The sequence below is a fragment of the Nicotiana attenuata genome, unplaced genomic scaffold, assembly GCF_001879085.1.
Source record: "Nicotiana attenuata strain UT unplaced genomic scaffold, NIATTr2, whole genome shotgun sequence".
Classification (NCBI taxonomy): Eukaryota; Viridiplantae; Streptophyta; class Magnoliopsida; order Solanales; family Solanaceae; genus Nicotiana; species Nicotiana attenuata.
In genome coordinates this window covers 346,861-366,559 of record NW_017670887.1, presented here as the reverse complement: position 1 = coordinate 366,559, position 19,699 = coordinate 346,861, and the positions used below count along the sequence as shown (strand labels likewise).

General features: G+C 37.7%; 1 protein-coding gene across 2 annotated transcripts; it reads right to left on the bottom strand.

Moving 5' to 3' along the window:
• Positions 1-5,321: 5,321 nt before the first annotated feature.
• On the bottom strand, positions 5,322-14,339 carry LOC109244223. Of its 2 annotated transcripts, none has more exons than XM_019411280.1 (8): positions 14,154-14,339; positions 11,858-12,144; positions 10,439-10,510; positions 10,231-10,298; positions 9,099-9,255; positions 7,914-7,994; positions 7,713-7,802; positions 5,322-5,751 (listed from the first exon to the last, which is right to left on the bottom strand). In XM_019411280.1, the coding sequence occupies exons 2-8, from the start codon at positions 12,122-12,124 to the stop codon at positions 5,560-5,562; spliced, it is 927 nt and encodes a 308-aa protein (XP_019266825.1). In that variant the 5' UTR covers positions 12,125-12,144; positions 14,154-14,339; the 3' UTR covers positions 5,322-5,559. The 2 variants fall into 2 exon arrangements, with proteins under 2 accessions (XP_019266825.1, XP_019266826.1); XM_019411281.1 differs by having other exon boundaries at positions 5,322-5,748; positions 14,154-14,337.
• Positions 14,340-19,699: the final 5,360 nt, after the last annotated feature.

The window sequence follows — 19,699 nt, the reverse complement described above, 5'->3', positions numbered from 1 at the left end:
TGCGAATAGTTGCCTCTTGCCTTTCTATGTGCAATTGTTTCTCATTGTTTTGTTCCAGAAGGCACTTTAGCATATCCTTGATCTCCTTCAGGTCCGCATTCCCAGGTTCTTTGTTCCTATTAACTTCACAAGAAAAGGTAAACCATCATAGTAAGGGATTGGGGGAAAATAAGAAATATAAGCACAACAATGAAGGTGAACATTTTTACCACCACACACATCACACACATTCCACAAATAAGATTGAGTTGGTGAACATAACTCGCTCTTAGGAACGTTTTGAAAATTTTGGCACGGGTGGTTTCCTTCACAATATGTATGGAGATCAATAATAGAATTATCTACACCTAAATTTCCATAATTCCAAGATGCCATGTTTCTCAAATCGATAGTTATAAAAAAAATACAAAAAAAAAACAAACTAAAAGAAAACAAAATAAAAGTTCAAACGCGTAACCTAGCAATATATACAGCTACAACTACATTGTTAGTTCCCCGGCAACGGCGCAAAAATTTGATCACGCCCAACTCTAGTCCTAAAAAGGATAATCGGTCGCTGCAAATATAATCCGGTCTAAAAGTCCGGAGTCGAATCCCACAGAGAACTAAGGCTTTGCTATATCTGTTTAATATCACTAAGAAGACAAGTTTGAACAATTTCCTAAATTATAAAGATTGAGATTTATATTTCTAACTAATTAACTAGCAAATACTACAAAGCGGCAAAATTATCAACTAAAGAGACAAAGGTTTGGAGACTAAATTAAGGAGGTCTAGAGTTATGATTTCCCCAATTGTTGATTTCATTAGTTGTATGTTTCTTATAGCTTTGACTTAGTTGCCTCTATCAATCATGAACTCTCCAGCTATCATAAATCTCTCTCAAGCAATTATGATTATTCATTAGACGCACTCTCTCAAGCTACGCAAGCTAGATTCACATTACAGTTCACTTAGATCGCACCCGAGGTATCGTTATCTCTAATCCAACCTCTAAACCCTCGGTTATGACTCTCGCCTATACTCCGGGAGTGATGTTGTTCAAACAACTACCTAAATATGCACTCTCTCTCAAGCAAATACATAATAAATAGGAACGGCTAATTGAGGATCCTTTCAATTAACCAAAATCAAAACGTAGTTGAACAAATAGAGATTAACAAATAACTCAAAGCTATATTCATATAACAACCAATTCATCCCCAAAAGGTTCCATCAAAACCCTAGATAACAAATTAGCTATTCATAATAGTATGTAAAAACACAATACTAAAAATCATAACCAACAATGAAAAATAGGAAGAGGAAGGAAAAACTCGTTGAAGAATTCTGCGCCTTGCTCCTATTGTGTTCTTGACTCCTTAGGTCGAATCTCCGGTCTCCTTAGCCTCCTTAGGTCTAAGTTATGTCAAAAGTATGTCCAACTCCTTAAAACACCGTTTTCCATGTATATATACCAAGTAGGGTCGGGCCCAAGCTATTATACCTTCTCCTACGCGAAAAAGGACAATATTTCACGTCTGGACAGTCGCGGCCGCGGTCAGGACCGCGGTGAACCGTGGAAGACATTGCCTCATCCCGCCTCAGCTCGTTGGTCGCGGTTTCGATCGCGTTTTTCACCCTGTTCCGTTTGGGATTTGGAAAAACGTAAAACATGAAAGTTGTAGCCCTTTGAGTTAGCTTTCCAACCATATGGAGCTCACATGGAGTTCTGAGCAAAAAGTTATGTCTATTTTACTAGACAGTGCGCAATATGCCTACTCGAGTCTTCGTTTTGTTGTTTTATCATCCGTTGATCCCCGAATACGATACCGGCTTAATTCCTTGGGCTTTTACTCAGACTTCAAAGCTCCAAATCATTTGAATTCATTCCATAACATCTATATATCTCGGAATCACTCCTACAAGGCATAAAACACACCGTTAGTGCAAAACACTAGCGATTAAAGCGCAAACTCAACTAAAGTGCAGTAAATTAGAGTGTAATAATCGACTAAAATACGTAATTATAGCCTATCATCACACCGGCCCGCACGCGGGTCACCAGTTTGGAACTATCTTCCCCTTCTTCTTCTTCGAACTCATCCCTTAATCGGCAAATTGAGTCCGAAAGCATAGAACCGGTGTCCCCCTTAGGCTTGCAGGGCCTCCTCGCCGGTCTTTTATTTTCCGAGCCCGGAGAACTCAGAGCCCCTTTTCTCTTCTTCTCTTTGGCCTGCTTCGAAACTGGTAGTTGGGGGAGGACTTCTTCCTCGTCAGATGGGGGCCTCATTGCTACATCTTTCCCGAGGACTACAAAGGAAAAAAGACGAGTAAGCTCGAAAAGAATCCCCAAACAATAACCGTTCAGAGAAAGAAAATTACCATGATTAAGGGCCTCCCATCGACCCTTTGATAACTCCATCCAAGAATGCTCGGATTATGGTCTCTGCGACACCAGGCCCTCGACCCATTGCTTGAGATCGGGGACTACCTCCGGCACCTGGGCCATAGCTGCAACACCAAAAAATATAGATGATGAAAGAAGATAAGAGGTAAAACAGCAAAATTAAAAAGGCAAAGTACTACTCACGATTCATGTTCCATTTCTCAGGAAATGACATGTCTTCAGCAGGGATCAAGTCCGAAGTCCTTATTCGGAAAAATCAGCCTATCCAACCTCGGCCGCGAGCTTCGTCTATGCTAGAGAACGGGGCCTTGATGGCCCGGCGATCAAGCTTGATCAGCCCTCTTCAATAAAGTCGAGGGCTGTAAAGACGCATAAGGTGATCGAGGGTGAAAGGACATCCCTCGATTTTGCTCACGAAGAATCGGAGGAGAATCACTATTCTCTAGAAGGAATGATGGATCTGGCTGAGGGTCACGTCATACCTCTTGCAGAAGGCGACGATGATAAGGTCTAAGGGACCCAACGTGAAAGGCTAAGTGTAAACTCTTAGGAAACCCTCCACATAGGTATTGATCGACTCCTCGTGCGAAGGTACCACAATATGTTTATCGACCCAGTGGCACTCTTATTTAACTTTGTCAAGGAGATCATCGGTTATCATGCATATGTACCTCGAGACCGGTTCACATCGACCAGGTACTGAGGAATTCTTTTCAATCCTAAAATCGACGACAGTAGGGCACCCTCCAAAAATGAAATCCTTAAGGGGATATTCCGTCGTAGCTCCATCGCCGGCGGGCCGTGAAGAAGAGGCGGCCTTCTTTTGCGGTACGGTTTTAGAAGTTTTTGCCATTGTAAAGTAGAAGAGAAGGGAATTAGGATGATATGTGGTTTGCTTAAGATTCAAGAGATTTGGCAGCAAGAAATGCAACGCAAAGAGATTTTTGAAGAGAAGCAACAATGAGGGAAATTTTGAGCGTAAAGTTTGAGTGGAAGAAGGTGGCGATACTTATAGCTTGCTGGTGGCGGTTCAGAACCGATGGTGGCCGACCATCAACTGACAGGCATTTAATGCCTCGGTAACCGAACCGACAGGATGTTTCGGTATCCATTTGTCGCTGACGTCATAGTCGGGCTCGTCGCTTACGTCATGGCACATCGAGACGGGATTGGAAAAGTTCATATCGTTTTTTGTCATCTTCTCTCCGAGAAACGAGGGGACTATCTATATACGGTCAAAATCGGGCTTGCCCTTGCGATATGATTGATCGAGACTGGAACGCGATAAGCCAAGGTTCAACCTCGTATTATATCGAACCATGAAGCAATGTTAGATTACCGAGCTCGTGACTCAGAGACCGATCAAAATCGAGACCAAGCTAAAAAAAGATCGAGCGAGATCCAGGTAAGTTTACCGATCCAAATAACGGAAAGCCGAAATACCCGTAGTCGAGCAAGGATCACGGCGGAAATCTCGGCACGTATCAAGAAGAGACCGATTAATTAGCTAATCAGGAGATTTCTTATTGTATCTAGAATTGTATCAAGGGTAGGACGCCCCTACTATATAAAGGGGGTCTGATCATTTGTAAAAGGGATATTCAGGCAATACTAAGCAATATACTGTCATTTTCTAGCTTTCATTATCTTGTTATTTTGTCCTTAAACAAGTTGAAACATATTTGGTTCAAGGGTGACTGAACTTGAAGGCCAAGGCTGTTCAATTCGTGTGGTTTGCATTTATTCTTTTATCGTCTATTTTAATACTAAATTTATTCTCCTCAATTTGTACCAAGTTATATAACGTATACTTAAAACCATCGTATAAACTCAATTGTTATCCGATTTTAAGGTAAACATAAACGAATTCATTAAATTCATCAAAGAGTACTAATTACTTCTCTTGTTTATAATAAATAGTACTCCTTTCACCTCATTTTATGTAATAATGTTTAACTTAAGATGGAGTTTAAAAAAAGAAAGACGTCAAACCTGGTATTTTAAATAGGCCATAAATATTTGTGTGGCTATACTAAATCACAACTATTCTGAATATAGAAAAATATTTTTTTAGATAGCCCAAAAAGGGGAGTATGTTACCTGAAATAGGACACAGGAGTAATTAGTTAATATCCTATTTCGCCATTTCATGCATGTAGGTCCTGGATATTAACATTCATTATTAAACAATATTGACAAGAAATACTCCCATAGTAAATTTACCCTTCTATAAAAAGAAACTAGATGTCCAAGATAGGTGAAAATAAATTACAATTTTTAAGTATTAGATTTTTTAAAAGAAGTAACGAAATTTTAAGTTAAACTTTGATGGCATTACAAAATTAAACGTTTCCACGTAGAAAGATTTACTTTGTAGTTTGTTTTATTATTTTGCCTTTTTCATAGAGATCAGTAACAAAGGATATTTCTAGATAAACAGAGTAAGATCACTTTTTTCTATTCGAACTATAAGTGAACACATCAATTCCTCGAAATAAAAATAAATAAATAAAAACTAATCAATTCTTGAGGTACGTGTTTTTACTGTGAACTGTGATAGCAGTCGATCAGCCCATTGTTCATCTGTCTAAAATCTCTACAAGTAAAGAACAAAACACAATCGAAACCACAGAATCTCTATTGACAATATAAATTAGTGGACACACAAATATAGTCATGTCGATATATTTGCATAGAGTTCCATGTAATGTCAATATATTAAAGAATATAAGATAAGAGAACTGTAGACCTGAAGAAAATATAATTTACATCAAGTGAAGACATGGGTGGTATCTTCACAGTTAAAGCACAGCCATATAAAAACTAAAAACTGACCTCAGTTCTACCAAGCAGCCGGTTTGCCGCCCTTTTTTTTTTTTTAGGGGGGGGGGGGGGGGGAGGGGGGGTTGGGGGTGGGGGGCATGTACAAAAATAATGTTATAGTGAAGGAAAGGAACAAGTTTGAGCTTCAGCCTTCCCTCCAAATTTGAAATTGCAAGCTGGCAAATTGGAAAAGGAAAAAGGAAATATTTTTCCTCAACCCCATCTAATCCAACAAACAGTAAACACACTCGTTCATCAGTAACTATCTTTTAGCAAGGTAACAAAACGAATGTAATATTTTTGTATAGAGATGGTGTCTCGGACAATTTAGCGCAAAGCAAAGCCATTTATACTATCTCAGGACGAGAAGCTTCTGCCTCCCTGGTTGGCACTGACACATGAGTTGTTGCCTGATGGGGTGCTGCTGAAGGCTCGGATGGAGGAGCAGGTCTTGGTGCTATTGTGACATGCAAGCCTCTTTGTTGCCCTGCCTGCAGTAAAAAAGCAACTTCAGCTGCTGCTAATGCTGCTGCCTCCTGCTTCACATGAAAAAATATGAAACATTAGAAATAACAGAGTACTCGTAGGACGAAGAAAATTAGTAACCCTTAAGGCACCCACTGCTTCAGCTAATCGTTACCCTTTCCAAGTGTGATTTCTATGTACTTTGGTATCTAATTGCACAAAAATGGAGGTATATCCTCCATTGATTAAGAGTTTTGGCAGATAAATTTCTTATGCCAAAAACTCTTAAGTAGATCCTCTGCGTTTCACTCAATTGTCATTTAATTTTGGCAGAAGGCGATGGAGACTAGTAAACACACAGCAAAGGGGGTACTTTGGCACAGGCGTGGACATGAAGACACAAAATCATGAAAATTAAGGACAACATGACATCGTCAGAACTGTAGTCTTATTTTGTAGGGGTTTGACAAAAGCTCAAAGCAAAAATCTAGGACCCAATGGTTGATTGCTTCCTCAGCTCCCCTCCACCTCCTTCCAAGCTCGTCCATCGCCCCCATAGCTGCCGCGGTTCCAGCGGCGGTGGTTTAGGGGGAGATGATGAGTTTCTCAAGCGGGATGAGCATTCCCTCGTGGAGTAATCGGGAGACTAGCCGTTTCAAAGCTATCGGAGTGAGCTTGAGAGGGAGTTCAATTCAGCTTAAGCATAATAATTGAGAGAATCTTTGGGAGATGGTAGCTGCTAAGATGGAGGAGATCGGATATAGGAGAAGTGCTGACAAATTTGGTCAATTATTACAAGGGTAAGGAAACATCTGATCCAGATAATGGCAGATAATTTTGATTTTTTTTATGCGCTGCATGCACTTTTTACAGCAAGTACAAATAACGTACATTAGCTACAGCTCGACCCCAAGGCTGGTTCCAATTCTAACAGGCGAGGAAGAGGCGTGGAGAGCAAGTAGGGATCAATTTTTCGAGGAAGTCACAGAAGATGAAGGAGGTTATGCTTATGAGAGTGAAGCAATGTTGCTTGCAAAGAGAAAATTGAAAAAGGAAAGTGGCCAAGAACAAACAATGCAGAGAAACCTCTGAGACTGCCCAGCTTAGGAAGTATTAACACTGCTAGAACTGTTGAAAATATTCAAAATATGCTTTAAATTTTTTTTCCATCAGCAGCTGAGGATAGAGATCCAATGGTGGTAGAAGTGTGCTCGTACTCATGAAAGAGAACAATTTGAGCAGGAACAACGGTCATCAATGGAGAAGCTTGAAAGGGATAGGAAGATGATTAAGCAGGCTTGGAGGGAGGGGAGGAGCAAAGGAGAATGAGAGAGTAGAGACTAACAGAAAAGAGGGATGCCATAATCATTGGTGAAAATTATCCGATGAATTATTGTTTTATTTTTTTGGGATTATCAGTACGTAGCTCAGACTTCAATGTCTCATCCGATGATTCACTGTATTTCATTTTATAAATTAGACAGACCCAATGAGGTATTGCATTAGGTGGTTTATAGGAGAGGAATTAGGTATAGAGTACAAACTTTAAAGAATTAAGAGTAGATGATCATTCTTCTATTGTGATTTACATCACTATCAATAAGAATAGCTTCAAATCTGACATTTGCTAGGGACAAAGATGTAAGGCCAAATTACATAGAGCTCCTCTGAAATAGGGAAATGTAAAGCTAAAAATAAAGAACAAACAGATACTCTTTTCCTCTTCGTATCGAATTCTTCAGACAGCAAAAAATGGAAATCACTACAGCTGGCTTAAGCATGGCGCATTTTTAAGTGGGAACTGCGGGCAGACTTCGGCTCCCGCTATAGCAATGTTTTTAACTTACAAATACATGAGCAGAGACCATAAAAATTATCCGAGCAATTATTGTACGTAAAACGTGAACACACACTTCATCATTTTGCACAAGTCTTTTACATTATGCATAAATGTATATCATTAAAATGTGCACGAAGGAAGATGTGCATGTGAATAACCTTCTGAGGATTTATGAAAATCCAAAAAGACTCTAACCTGTCTTTGCCTACGACGCTGCAATATACTGATACCCCAAGCCATGATGAAGCAAGGTAGAAGAAAACCAGCAGCCCGGAGCAAAAAAAGCTGTGTCAAAGGATCAACAATATCATTAATCCCGCACACCTTTTACTACTATGGATGCGTCACAGAGTCACCACTCAGAAGAGGTATAGTTTCATTTTATGATCCACTTACAGAAAAAAAGGTGGTAACGTCATCATCATCATCACCTTCATCATTTTCAAAAGCATGCCTCAATAATAGGAGGGCCATTAACTGCAGGACAGAAGACATCATTCAATAAGGTTGCCATGATCCTGACATAAGCTTCAAAATAGAGTAAAACCGGTTGGAACACAAGGGCCAAACAAAAAGAAAAGACCGAACATGATTTCACTACCACATCCACAATTTTTTGACACATCTAAAAAGATTCTTCCCTATTTTCTCTAATTTTGATATCCTGAACGAGAAAGAATACATTCCCTACACACTATGAAGACATTTTTACACATTTAGGCAGAAAGTGAATGTCATTTCTGTACCATATGGACAGCCAGGGGGCAAAGGGTAATAAGTCGAAACAAGACAAGGGAACGGAAGGAGAAAAGAGAACAAAAAGTATGAATTAGAGCATGGGACATTCGCCCCTCCGCCTTCCGACTGCACGTTGCCATTTTAAAGAAAAATGAGCGTGAAAGTACAGATAGCCATTGGTGGATATGTTTGTTTACAAATCTTTTGTATAGGTAGGTAAGGATAAGGTAACATTAAGGTTTTTTTCTTTTGAATACTTCAGTGAAATGAAAATTATCAGTTTTCTCTAAAATAGCGGACATAATATAAGAATGCAGTTTCTATGAAATCCGACCACCGTATTCCTCCAACTACACTTAGATCTCTTGTTAGGTACCATTAGGTCACTATTAAGCAGGAAATTTCAACACCAACACCACCACCAACAACAACAACAATATACCCAGTGTGATCCCACAAGTGGGGTCTGGGGAGGGTGGGGTGTACGCAGACCTTACCCCTACCTTGTGTGAGGTAAAGAGCCTGTTTCCGATAGAACCACGGCTCAATAAAAGCGTTTTCAAAACAGGTTTGAAAAAATACAAGAGTAAGAAAACTATAATGAAAATACTGATGAAAAAAGAAGTATTGATGGAAAAAATAGTAAAGATAATCAAAGTAAAAGAAATAACAGTAGTAATAAGAAAAAATCAAGAAATCAAGAAGGTGTTTTCCTCCCTACAGGACAAATTCTAAATCTGCTTATCTTGATGTCAGTCAGAAGAATAGTTTCTAATGCATACTCCACGTTACCACTACAACACATTTAGCCAGTAACAACGACAGACAGTTGCAGAAGCTCACAAATAAAGCAGCAGAACGACAAAATGCAGCTCCGCTAGCACTTGCATCAGCATATTCGTCATGGTCAGCCTCTTGAAGATGGCGTTCTGTGACAGCCATCGAAAGAAGACGAGGGTCATTTATGTCAAGCTGAGTGCCAGCCACTGTCCAACCACCACTGAAAGAAAAAATTCATAATTGATGAAATCCATCAGTGACACAGAACAAAGAAGATTTTCAGCTGATCAGATCAAAAAGACATGCTAACAAGCTTGGATTGCACTTTGGCCACAAGAGCACTGCAAGCAGAGAAGCATTAATAATGAACAACACCACAAAAGGAGAAGGAAGGAGAAACATAGCCACTATGGTCCACCGATCATTGGAAGAAGAAAGGGAAAAAGGTGACATTAACAATAAAACTGGCACCAAAAAAGAACAACTCCTGATTAACGAAGACCAACATACAAACTAGTTGTATATTTTGTGGAGAACTGAAGATAAAAAAGGTTTAACATGTCATAAAACCCTTCAAATGAGGGAAAGGGTTTTGATGTCTAGTTCAGCTTGTTGTCTCTAGGTTTCTCAAGAAGCTATTTCCTTGGTGAACGGGAAAAAAATTAGTTCATGATAATGAAGCTGTTTTTTTCCCTCCTTTTTCCTTTTGAGATATCTGAATATGCCGGAATCTCACTGTCACTTTTAGTACAGACATATAATTTATATGAGCACCAATGCAATAACAAAAATGAAGGGAAATTCTTTTACATAGTAAACATGCCAATCAACATCAAAAGTGATGGTCATTCAACATCGAACAATACGGATCGACTTAGTTATTGTAGAATTACTGTAAATCCTAGATTATCATTATCAAGTTAAGGGAAAGGTCTAAATACAAACAACTGAAACATTATGTTTACAAGGTTTTATAACCCCCCCCCCCCCCCCCCCCCGGAATAGCTTTTAGGCAAAGAGGAAGCCTATGGGAGGTGTATATCTCAGAGTGAAGAAAACAGGTAGATATCAGTGTATATTGAAATGCAAATACCAAAAATCACCCACAGAGCAACACACTTTAAGGGTTAAAAGGAATGATTTTGCAACAAAGAATTGAATCCTGATATAAAAAAAAATTATGATATGACAACACCTGATGTCAATGACAGTTTCTTCCGAGGGAGGAGGCGGTGGTGGAGCAGTATATCCAGGTCGGTAAGGCTGCAGATTGGAGAGAATTCTCCAAATAAACATGTCACTTTGCACAAATAACTAAGTGTGGCAGTACAAGAACCAAGCCATAAATCCTCCTTACTCAAAATTCAAAGTGCAAGCAACTGATAAATAGATACGTATATTACCTGGTGACAGATCTCGCAAGTTACATCTCCCTTCTCATTGCACCATCTCTGAACGCATTTCCTATGAGCATACTGGATTTGTGAAATTCGCAGATGGTAAACAAGAGAAAGAAAAGGAACAGTTAGCCGATCCGTGAAACCCCACAAGCATACAAAATGGGGGGAAAACATGCTCATCTATGATTAAAACATTTTAAAATATAAGGCTAATTCAAGAGAAGTATCAACATGCCTCATCCCAGATCATTTGAGGTCAACTATAAGAGAATCCTCCATACTAAAAGAATTTTAGATTAATGAAGTTTTAGCATCCAAATCATTTTGCAATTTCACAAAGGCAAAACATTCTTCAGTTTTAGCAGGTAACTTGAGTACATAAAGTCTTCTATCTTACGCGCTTACAAACACACAACTATATCTAAACAGAACCGTGAATTTCAGATGGGACTTCAAAACAGTTGACAAGCAGGTACACAAACATTGCACGCTGCACATACGCAATGGTGCTGAATCTATTTCTGGTGTAGAAATGACTGTATATATGTTCTTCGCTTTAAGGGACCTGCGCAGAAGATACTTGCTAAAACAAATATTCTCTCCGTCCCAATTTATGTGACGTTGTTCAAGTGGGCACGGAGTTTAAGAAAGAAAGAAAGACAGACTTTTGAAACTTGTGGTCTAGAATAAAGCACAGATATTTGTGTGGCTATAAATCATCTCATTAAGGGCACAATGGGCATTGCAAAGTTAAATTTTTATTGAATAGATAAAGGTGACATTTTTTTTTGGGACCGACTAAAAAGGAAAGAGTGCCCATAAAATGGGCAGGAGGGAGTAATCAATTTATTTCAGAATTACTGACAGGTCTGAGACATGAGGTACACAAAGTATCAAATGCAACAACCGAATCCAACTAATAATTGCTTGATGCCACTGAATCAAACGAAAGAACAAGAATGACTTCCAAAAAAGGAATTTAAAAATACAAAGAAAAGCAACTAGCTTAAGGATACAATGCTCTTCAACGACCAAGTAAAAGAACCAGGTTCACAACCACCAAATAGGAGCTTAGTGCCCATAGCAAGAATATTAAAGTAGGAGGTTAATATTTACCCCTAGTACCAAAAAGGAGAAGGTAGAAAAATATGTAACCAGGTTACCCTTATCAACAAGTAATTACAGCTAGAGATACTGATGCGAGACTTAGCTGGGTGAAAGGCATAAACAATAAGCTTCTGTTAATGTCAACACCTGACAATTTCAAGTTCTTCAGAAGAATTACTGAGATATTTGAAATTTTCAACTTAAACAAAAGTAAGATCAACATGATTGACATTTACATGCATAAGCAACACTGTGATCAATACTCAGTAGCTCGTGAAACAGTGAGAGCACAAATTTATAACTTCACAAAGATACCTTCAAGCTGCCACTACAACTACAAGGAATCTCCAAATTTTTTGGGCTATCTTCTTCCTGGCAAATTCGACATTCCACAGTCTGAATTAGTGGCTCTTCTTCGCCTCCAGCTTCTGGTTCTTCTTCGCCCTCACCCAAGGTTGATGGGCCAACTTTGCGAGAATAAGAACTGCCCCCTGAGGATCCAGCGCCCCCGGCACCTTGCGGTGAGTGCAGGGATTCAGGTGTGACGATACGATCAGCATACAGAACTGACTGTTCTCCCATTAGCAATTCACTGATGTATCCTAAGATCACCAAACACCAAAATCCATCTCACACACAACAAAAGGGAAAAAAAGAATGAAACATGGATAAACACACCAATCGCAAAATATTACTCCAAACATCAAATTCAAGGCTAGTAGCCCTATAAAATTAGCTGATTCTTTTGGGAGAATATAGGATTGTATATCTTTTTTACCTTTATGCAGCATTGTATAGGTGCTACTGCCCGTTTGTCTGGCAACAGTTATGACATTTGCCGTTTACATTGAAGACCCCTATGACCCTTTTTTTTCCTTAACAAAAACTCCAATATCACCATTGTTGGCAAAAAAAGAAAAAGAAGGAATATTCTAGTTTGATTTCCCGAACATAAATCCCACAGCTAAAAAACAACAAAAGAATAAATGATAAGAAAGAGCTCCAGGGTTTTACTACTAGGGTAACTAACTACTAATGTTCCCTCTTTAATATTCAGTTTTTGGATATGAAACAAACCAATTAATGTACTAGAGTTTCATCTCTTTTTTTTTTTGGTCAAACGAAAAATTATATTTAACCATGGGTAAATATGTACAACTAGCTCTTCTTGGACTCTTGAGCTAGATCCTCAAACAGACCCCATATAAAACTCTAACAAGCTGGACTACTTCATAGACTACTCCTACGCAACTGGATAACTATTGTGTCTATTTAGCCATCTAGACCATTTATAATTCTCTTGTCCAACAATGTGCAAACTGCAAGACTATTTCCCTGACTATCATCTTGTAATCTTGTGCTTTCTTATTGAATCTGTGGTTGTTCCTTTCCACCCAGATATGATACACAGTGGCTGCAAAGAGGTATCCTAAGATAGCTTTTTTTGGCCTATTGTTGCTCACCTGAGTTGATAACCATGTGATCTCTCCATCCCATGTTCCTATTTGTCAATGAAAACCCAACCACTGTAGTAGGGTCTTCCATATGTACTGTGAGTAGGGGCAATCAAAAAACAGGTGTGTATGAGTTTCTTCCAACGGTGCTGCACACAGAACACTCTCTTTATCCCCTAGTATCCCCCATCTGCTCAATTTGTCTACTGTTGAAAGCCTATGCTGAACAGCTAGCCATAGAATGAGCTGATGTTTTGGAACTAAGCAAGGTAGCAGTGTCAGGTTTTTCCAAGGAACCTTTTGGTATTGGGGTAGCAATGCTCTGTAAGCTTTAGTAATGTTGAATTCTCCATATTTGGTGAGATACTGCAGCACAGTAGTGATATCAGTACTCATGGAAGAAGTCATGGCTGGTATGGTGAAGTTTTGTACCCAATCTCTTGCATCAAATACTTTCATCACTAGCCAGCTGGCCTGTTTAGGACTGGCCAAAGTTGTCAAGTCCCTACCCTTTATGTAATAGTTGTGAACCCATAGTTTCATCTCATTTTGATGAACTTACATGCTATAGCATTAGTATTATACTCTTCAACACAAAATCAAATACTAGTTGTAACATCTTACCACAAAGACATGCGGTAGAAAGTCCAAACTCATCGGCTATGAACACAATTCACATACCATTTAAGGGAAAATAACACAAGAATTAGAAGAGCCTCTACCATAAATAAAACTAGTTCAAACACTAAAACCAAAATATACAATTTGCTGGCGAAGACAACCTATTTTAGTTGAATACAGTAAAACTCAACCCCCCCCCCCCCCCTCACAACCCCCTACCTAGGAGCCCAACAATAATTCTTGATGACTCTAGCTCTCAACCAAATGTTTGGAGGTGAAGCAAAGTACATTATAATAAACACATGAAAGACATTCTAGCCATCAAAAAGACTTCTTGACAACAGAAAGACCATAAAATTTCAAGGAATAACTTCTACAACTAGAACCAAGCTTGAAAGTTTCCAACTTTGAAGTCATAACTCAAAAATCCGAGAAAATTGATAACCCAAAAAGGAAAATCTTGAACTCATACAAGAATAACAATCTTGATTGATTTTGGGTTAAACAATAACAGTGAAAATAGAATCTTGAGGTACCTCAATATGGTATTGATTTTGCTTTCTGAAGCCTGGCAGAGTAGCAATTAAATTTGTACAGTGTTAAAAAGACTGAGGAGAAGTTGCAACAACTTTTGCCTTGATATAAATTAGATTACAAATGACAAATATTTTAATAGTCGTAATATTTAATTATGAAGAAGATTATTCCTTAGATAACTCCCACCTATTCACCGACCCTATGAACTTTCTATTTAATTACTCAGATGTATAACTCCAACTCTCCTTAAAAATGATGATGCTACTTTTTGAAGAGTTAAAATGTTTTTTTACTTCTAATTATAGAAAAGTTATACTCCCTCCGGTCCAAAGTTACCAATTTGCTTTTGGCACGTCCATTAAGAAAATACTAAATTTTATATAAAATATTTAGTATGACTAAACTATCCTTAATTAAATGTTTAATGCGAGAAGTAAGAAAACTTTTTAGGGATATGTACATTAAGGTAATTTTATAAAAATAAATTGAATTCTTTTTTGATTATATAAATGAATATTTATTTTGGATCGAAATAAAAAAATAAATTGATCAGTTATTGTGAATCGAAGGTATTCAAGAAGGGTCTATATGTACTTTTTTAAGTTTTTCAAAATTATTTCTAGAAAAACTTTTCGACTAGTCTCGGTCTACCCTTGCAGGTAGACTAATACTATATTAGACATTACTGTTAAGAAAAAATTACTCCCTCTGTTAATTTATATCAGTTCCAAAAAGAATAAAATATTTATATATTTAAAAATAATTTAATTTTAAATTTTTTATTTTATTCACTTTATCCTTAATGTGAAATTTTTATAGCTACATAAATATCATAGCTCCATTAAGCTTTTATCCCTTAAGCTTTTAGCACCAGATATTTCAAAAGTCGTTCTTCTTTTTTCTTAAACTTTATGCCAAGTCAAACTATCGCATTTAAATTGAAATGGATGGAGTATTTACTTTCTTAGACCTACATATAGTGTTCCAAAGAACATATAAGTTGGGATGTGGGAAGAGTTTTTTATTTATTTATATTAATTATGTGGAGCAGTATTTAATTAAAAAAAAAGAAGAAGAAAAAACCTAACATGATCCCTTAGAGTAATTAACCGAATGAAATTAATTTAAAGAAACAACTATGTATAATATAGTGTCTTAGGCTTGCGAGTAAAAGATTTTGCAAAAGTTTTTCAAAGTTTGTCTTTTTACTAAATAATAAATCTTTCGAAAGTTATCCGATTCCTTTTTTTTTTTTTTTGAGTTAAAGTCTTCTATGGAAGAAAAGTTGAAAAAACAAAGCGCATAAATAGGAAGAAAATATACCATATTTGTTTTGCACAAATATTTTAATCATTCTAAAAAAATTAAAAAGAAAAGACAAAAAAACTTATATATATATATATATATATATATATATATATATATATATATATATACTACAATAGCAAATACATAAATAGATACTCAAACTTGGTAAATTGTCAGTTCGACACTTAAACTTACCTAAAGACCATTTAGACATTTTTTTTTGGCAAAAGTGTCTCCTAAACCCCTCCGTCTAGCAGGCCTCGTGCCTGAAATACCAACACGCTGACATGTTGAAAATCAAATAAAAATTTGACATATGCAAAAGAAAATAAGAATTAAGAAAAACTAAATTCCATTAGGCATGACATGATGCAACTTCAGCTTACTGAGGACATAATCCTTGATAAGAGGGTTATGGAGGTTGGGAATTAGGGTACAAAGTTAGTAGATAGGCGGGAGTGTCTCCTTTGCATACCGATAACATTAGTACTAATCTCGTGTTTTCGTACCTTCTTATTCGTACATTTCTTTTGTTGTATGTCAGTTCTTTCGCTTTGATTATTTTATCACCTTATTTTGCTGTTGTTACTACTTGTTTGAGGCCCGTTCTCCTATTTGATATTTTCCGTATGTGTGTTTGTTGTTTTATAACTTGCGGGGTTGATTGATTTGGTTCCGGGGAAGTTCGAGCGTGATTTGAAATACTTAGTATCATTTACGGAAGCTTAAGCTATAAGAGTTGATCGGGGCTTGACTTTTGTGAAAGCGACCTTAGAATGGTGTTTTGATGGTTCCAATAAGTTTGTATGGTAATTTTGGATTTAGACGTGTATCCGGATTGGAATTTGGAGGTTCTAGATTGATTTGGCTTAATTTGGCAAAAGATGGAAATTTGTAGGTTTGAAAGGTTCATAGGTTGAACAGGGAGTTGACTTTGATGATATCTGGTTCCAATTATTATTTCAGGAGTTGGAATAGGTTTGTTATGTCATTTCGGACTTGTGTGCAAAATTTGGGGTTATTCCGAGTTGGTAGACGCGGTTCGGCATGAGTTTTGAAAGTTTGAAAGTGGATTAGCTCATTAAGCTTGAATTGAGGTGCAATTTTTAGTATTGATGTTATTTGTGTGATTTGAGACCTCGAGTAGGTCAGTGTTATATTTTGGGACTGGTTAGTATGATTGGACAGGGTTCCAAGAGGCTCAAGTGAGTTTCGGATCATTTGAGGTTGAATTGGCATTTTTAATCTGGTGTTTTCTCACCTGCGAGTTTTTGAGTGCAGGTGCAAGTTCGCAGATACGGATAGGTGAGCGCAGGAGCGGATTTAGGCTTGAGACAGGGCGTCCACAAGTGCAAAACTTGGGGCGTGGAAGCGGTCGTGCACCTACGAGGTTCATCCGCAGGTGCAGCCTCGCAAAAGCGAGGTCTTGCATTGCAGAAGCGGTTGGTCGGGGGTGTTAGTGAGCTTGCAGATGCAAGCATAATTCCGTAGAAGCGGAGTCGCAAAAGCGACTTATGGGTCTGTAAAAAGCAGAATCGCTAAGCAGGTCATATATTTTTGAGGCTTTGAGTATTTATCATATTTTGAGAATGGGAAGCTTGGATTTGAGCGATTTTTAGGCGATTTTTACCACTAGGATTGGGGTAAGCGTTCTTGACTTGGATTTGATTTTTATTTCACAATTCCATCTTTAATTTTGGCTTTTGATTGATGAAATCTAAAGGAGAAAATTAGGGTTTTTGTAAGAAACTTTTAGAAAGCGAATAATTGATATTTCAAACCCGATTTGGAGTCGCTTTTGGATGAAACTTGTATATTTGGACTCATATTAGAATGAAGTTCAGGATTTATGAGATTTGTCGGTTCTGGGAGGCGGGCATGGGTTGACTTTTTGGTTAACTTTATGCATTTGATTAAAGATTCGACCTTATCGTTTGGATTCGATTTCTATGGCTTTGTTTGACGCTATTGAGTTGTATTTAGCTAGATTCGACTCGTTCGGAGGTTAATTTGAGAAGAAAGGCTATTTTGGGAGATTAGAGGCTACTATGTGGAAGTAAGTCTCTTGGCTAACCTTGTTAAGAGAGAAACCCCTAGGATTTGACTTGTTTGTCATGTGCGTAAGGTATTGGGGGTAGTGTATAAAGGCAGTGGCGAGCGTATATGCATTTACCTAATTTGTATCATGACTGGGGTAAAATTGAATTATCGTATGCCTTATTTTGAATATGTGCTCATTTGATTCATGATTTATGTGACTTATGTGACTACAATGCTCTCTTATTATGTTAGAAATCATGCCTAGGCTTATGATTTATTGTGAAGGCATGGGAAGTTATTCTTGCTATGCTAAATTGCTTAAATTCCCCATAGTCACATAGAGATTGCACGATCACATACAGTATGATATTTATTGAGTACTTGTGCACCTTTTATCTATAATTATTGAGCATATCCATACATTTTGAATATTGAATACGTGATTTGGACTGACACGAAGGGTAAGTGTGCAGACGAGATACAATTATGGCACATTGGACATGATGATTGGATTTGATTTATGAGGGATGCTATTATGCCCCTTTTTGCGCTTAGATTTGGATCCGTCCCTCCTGAGTCATGTGACAACCCATGTTACTTTGTGTCATGACCCCGAATTCCCACCTTAGGATGTCATGACGGCACCTAGTCATCATGTCCAATGTGCCATAAAAGTACCGTGTTTTCAGTCTTCAAGAGAATATGATAGAAATAAAGACTGAAAACACCGTATAAAACTAATAAGTCTCATAATAATATCAATACCGTATCACAAATACAATACACCCAAACCTGGTGAAACTGAGTCATAAACTCTACAGAAAAGTACTAAAAACTCAATATACATCATTGTCTGAATAGAGGATAACAATAATAAGAGAATGGCAGAAGGTGACTCCGAGGCCTGCGAACGTCGGGTAGGTATACCTTGAAGTCTCCGGAGATAGCTGAATGATCACTGGCGCCCGACACAAGCAGATGTGCCTGGATATGCACAAAAATGTACAAAAGCGTAGTATGAGTACATCACAACGGTACCCAATAAGTATCAAACCTAACCTCGATAGAGTTGTCACGAGGCCAGCTCAAGACACCTACTAGGATAAGAAAAACTTAACAAAGTATAGCATAGTCTAATAATGGAAAGCGAGAAAGTAAATGCTAGATAAGCAGTTCAATAATGTAAGCTAACAACAAAAGTTTAAGCGGTAAAAGCATCAAGTAGTGAGCACATGGTGAAACAACAAGTAGTCAAACACGGACAATTTCAAGTAAGACAACGAAGAAAACAACAAGATCTGCTCAACCAACAAGCTTCTTTAACATAGGATGGACAACAAAAATCACAACTGAGGTACCATATTTCATAATTTCAATCATAATCTTTCCTTATATCACAGCGTGAGCCTTGCATTTATTTTTAAAAATACTTTCCCGAAATAGCATGGCTTCAAGTAATTCCCTAACTAGCAACATACGTATAAATCCTAACTTATCTCACCACATGCGTATCAACCTCTATCCTTATATGTCCGCATGCGTATCAATATCACAACACAATAACAACTCGTATCATATATGCCCATATGCCACAACTTGCCAAAATCAACAACACCAATGTTACCACAATATATAGCACATGGCTCAATCACAATGTATACAAGAATCTCAATAGCAACAAATGAATGAGGAACACTCAACAAAGAAAGATATCTCAACGATTAACAACTTCAACCTCAATATGATAATGGCTTCCACAACTTCAACTTCAACAACCCAACAAGAAGATATTCCACGAAATAACCACTTCAAGTAAGCATAATTTAACAATAAAGGAGTAACAAGACAATAAGAGAGGTAGTAACTTCAACTAAAGCATATGAGAGTAATTACAACAACAAAGGATAAATCAAATACTAACAATGTTAATTAGAGCATGTGCGAGGAAATTTGACAATGAAAGATGTAACATGTTATAACAAATTCAATTAAATGCATGAAAGAAGTCTAAAAGTCTAAACCAGTCAAATACCACATATAGCCCGTGTACACACTCGTCACCTTGTGTACACGTCTTTCACATAGTACAATTAACACAAACAACCCAAATCCTAAGGGGTAGTTCCCCCACATAAAGTTCGGCGGGATACTTACCTCAACTTTGGCCAAATGAACCCTCAAAAGTAGCTTTTCCCCT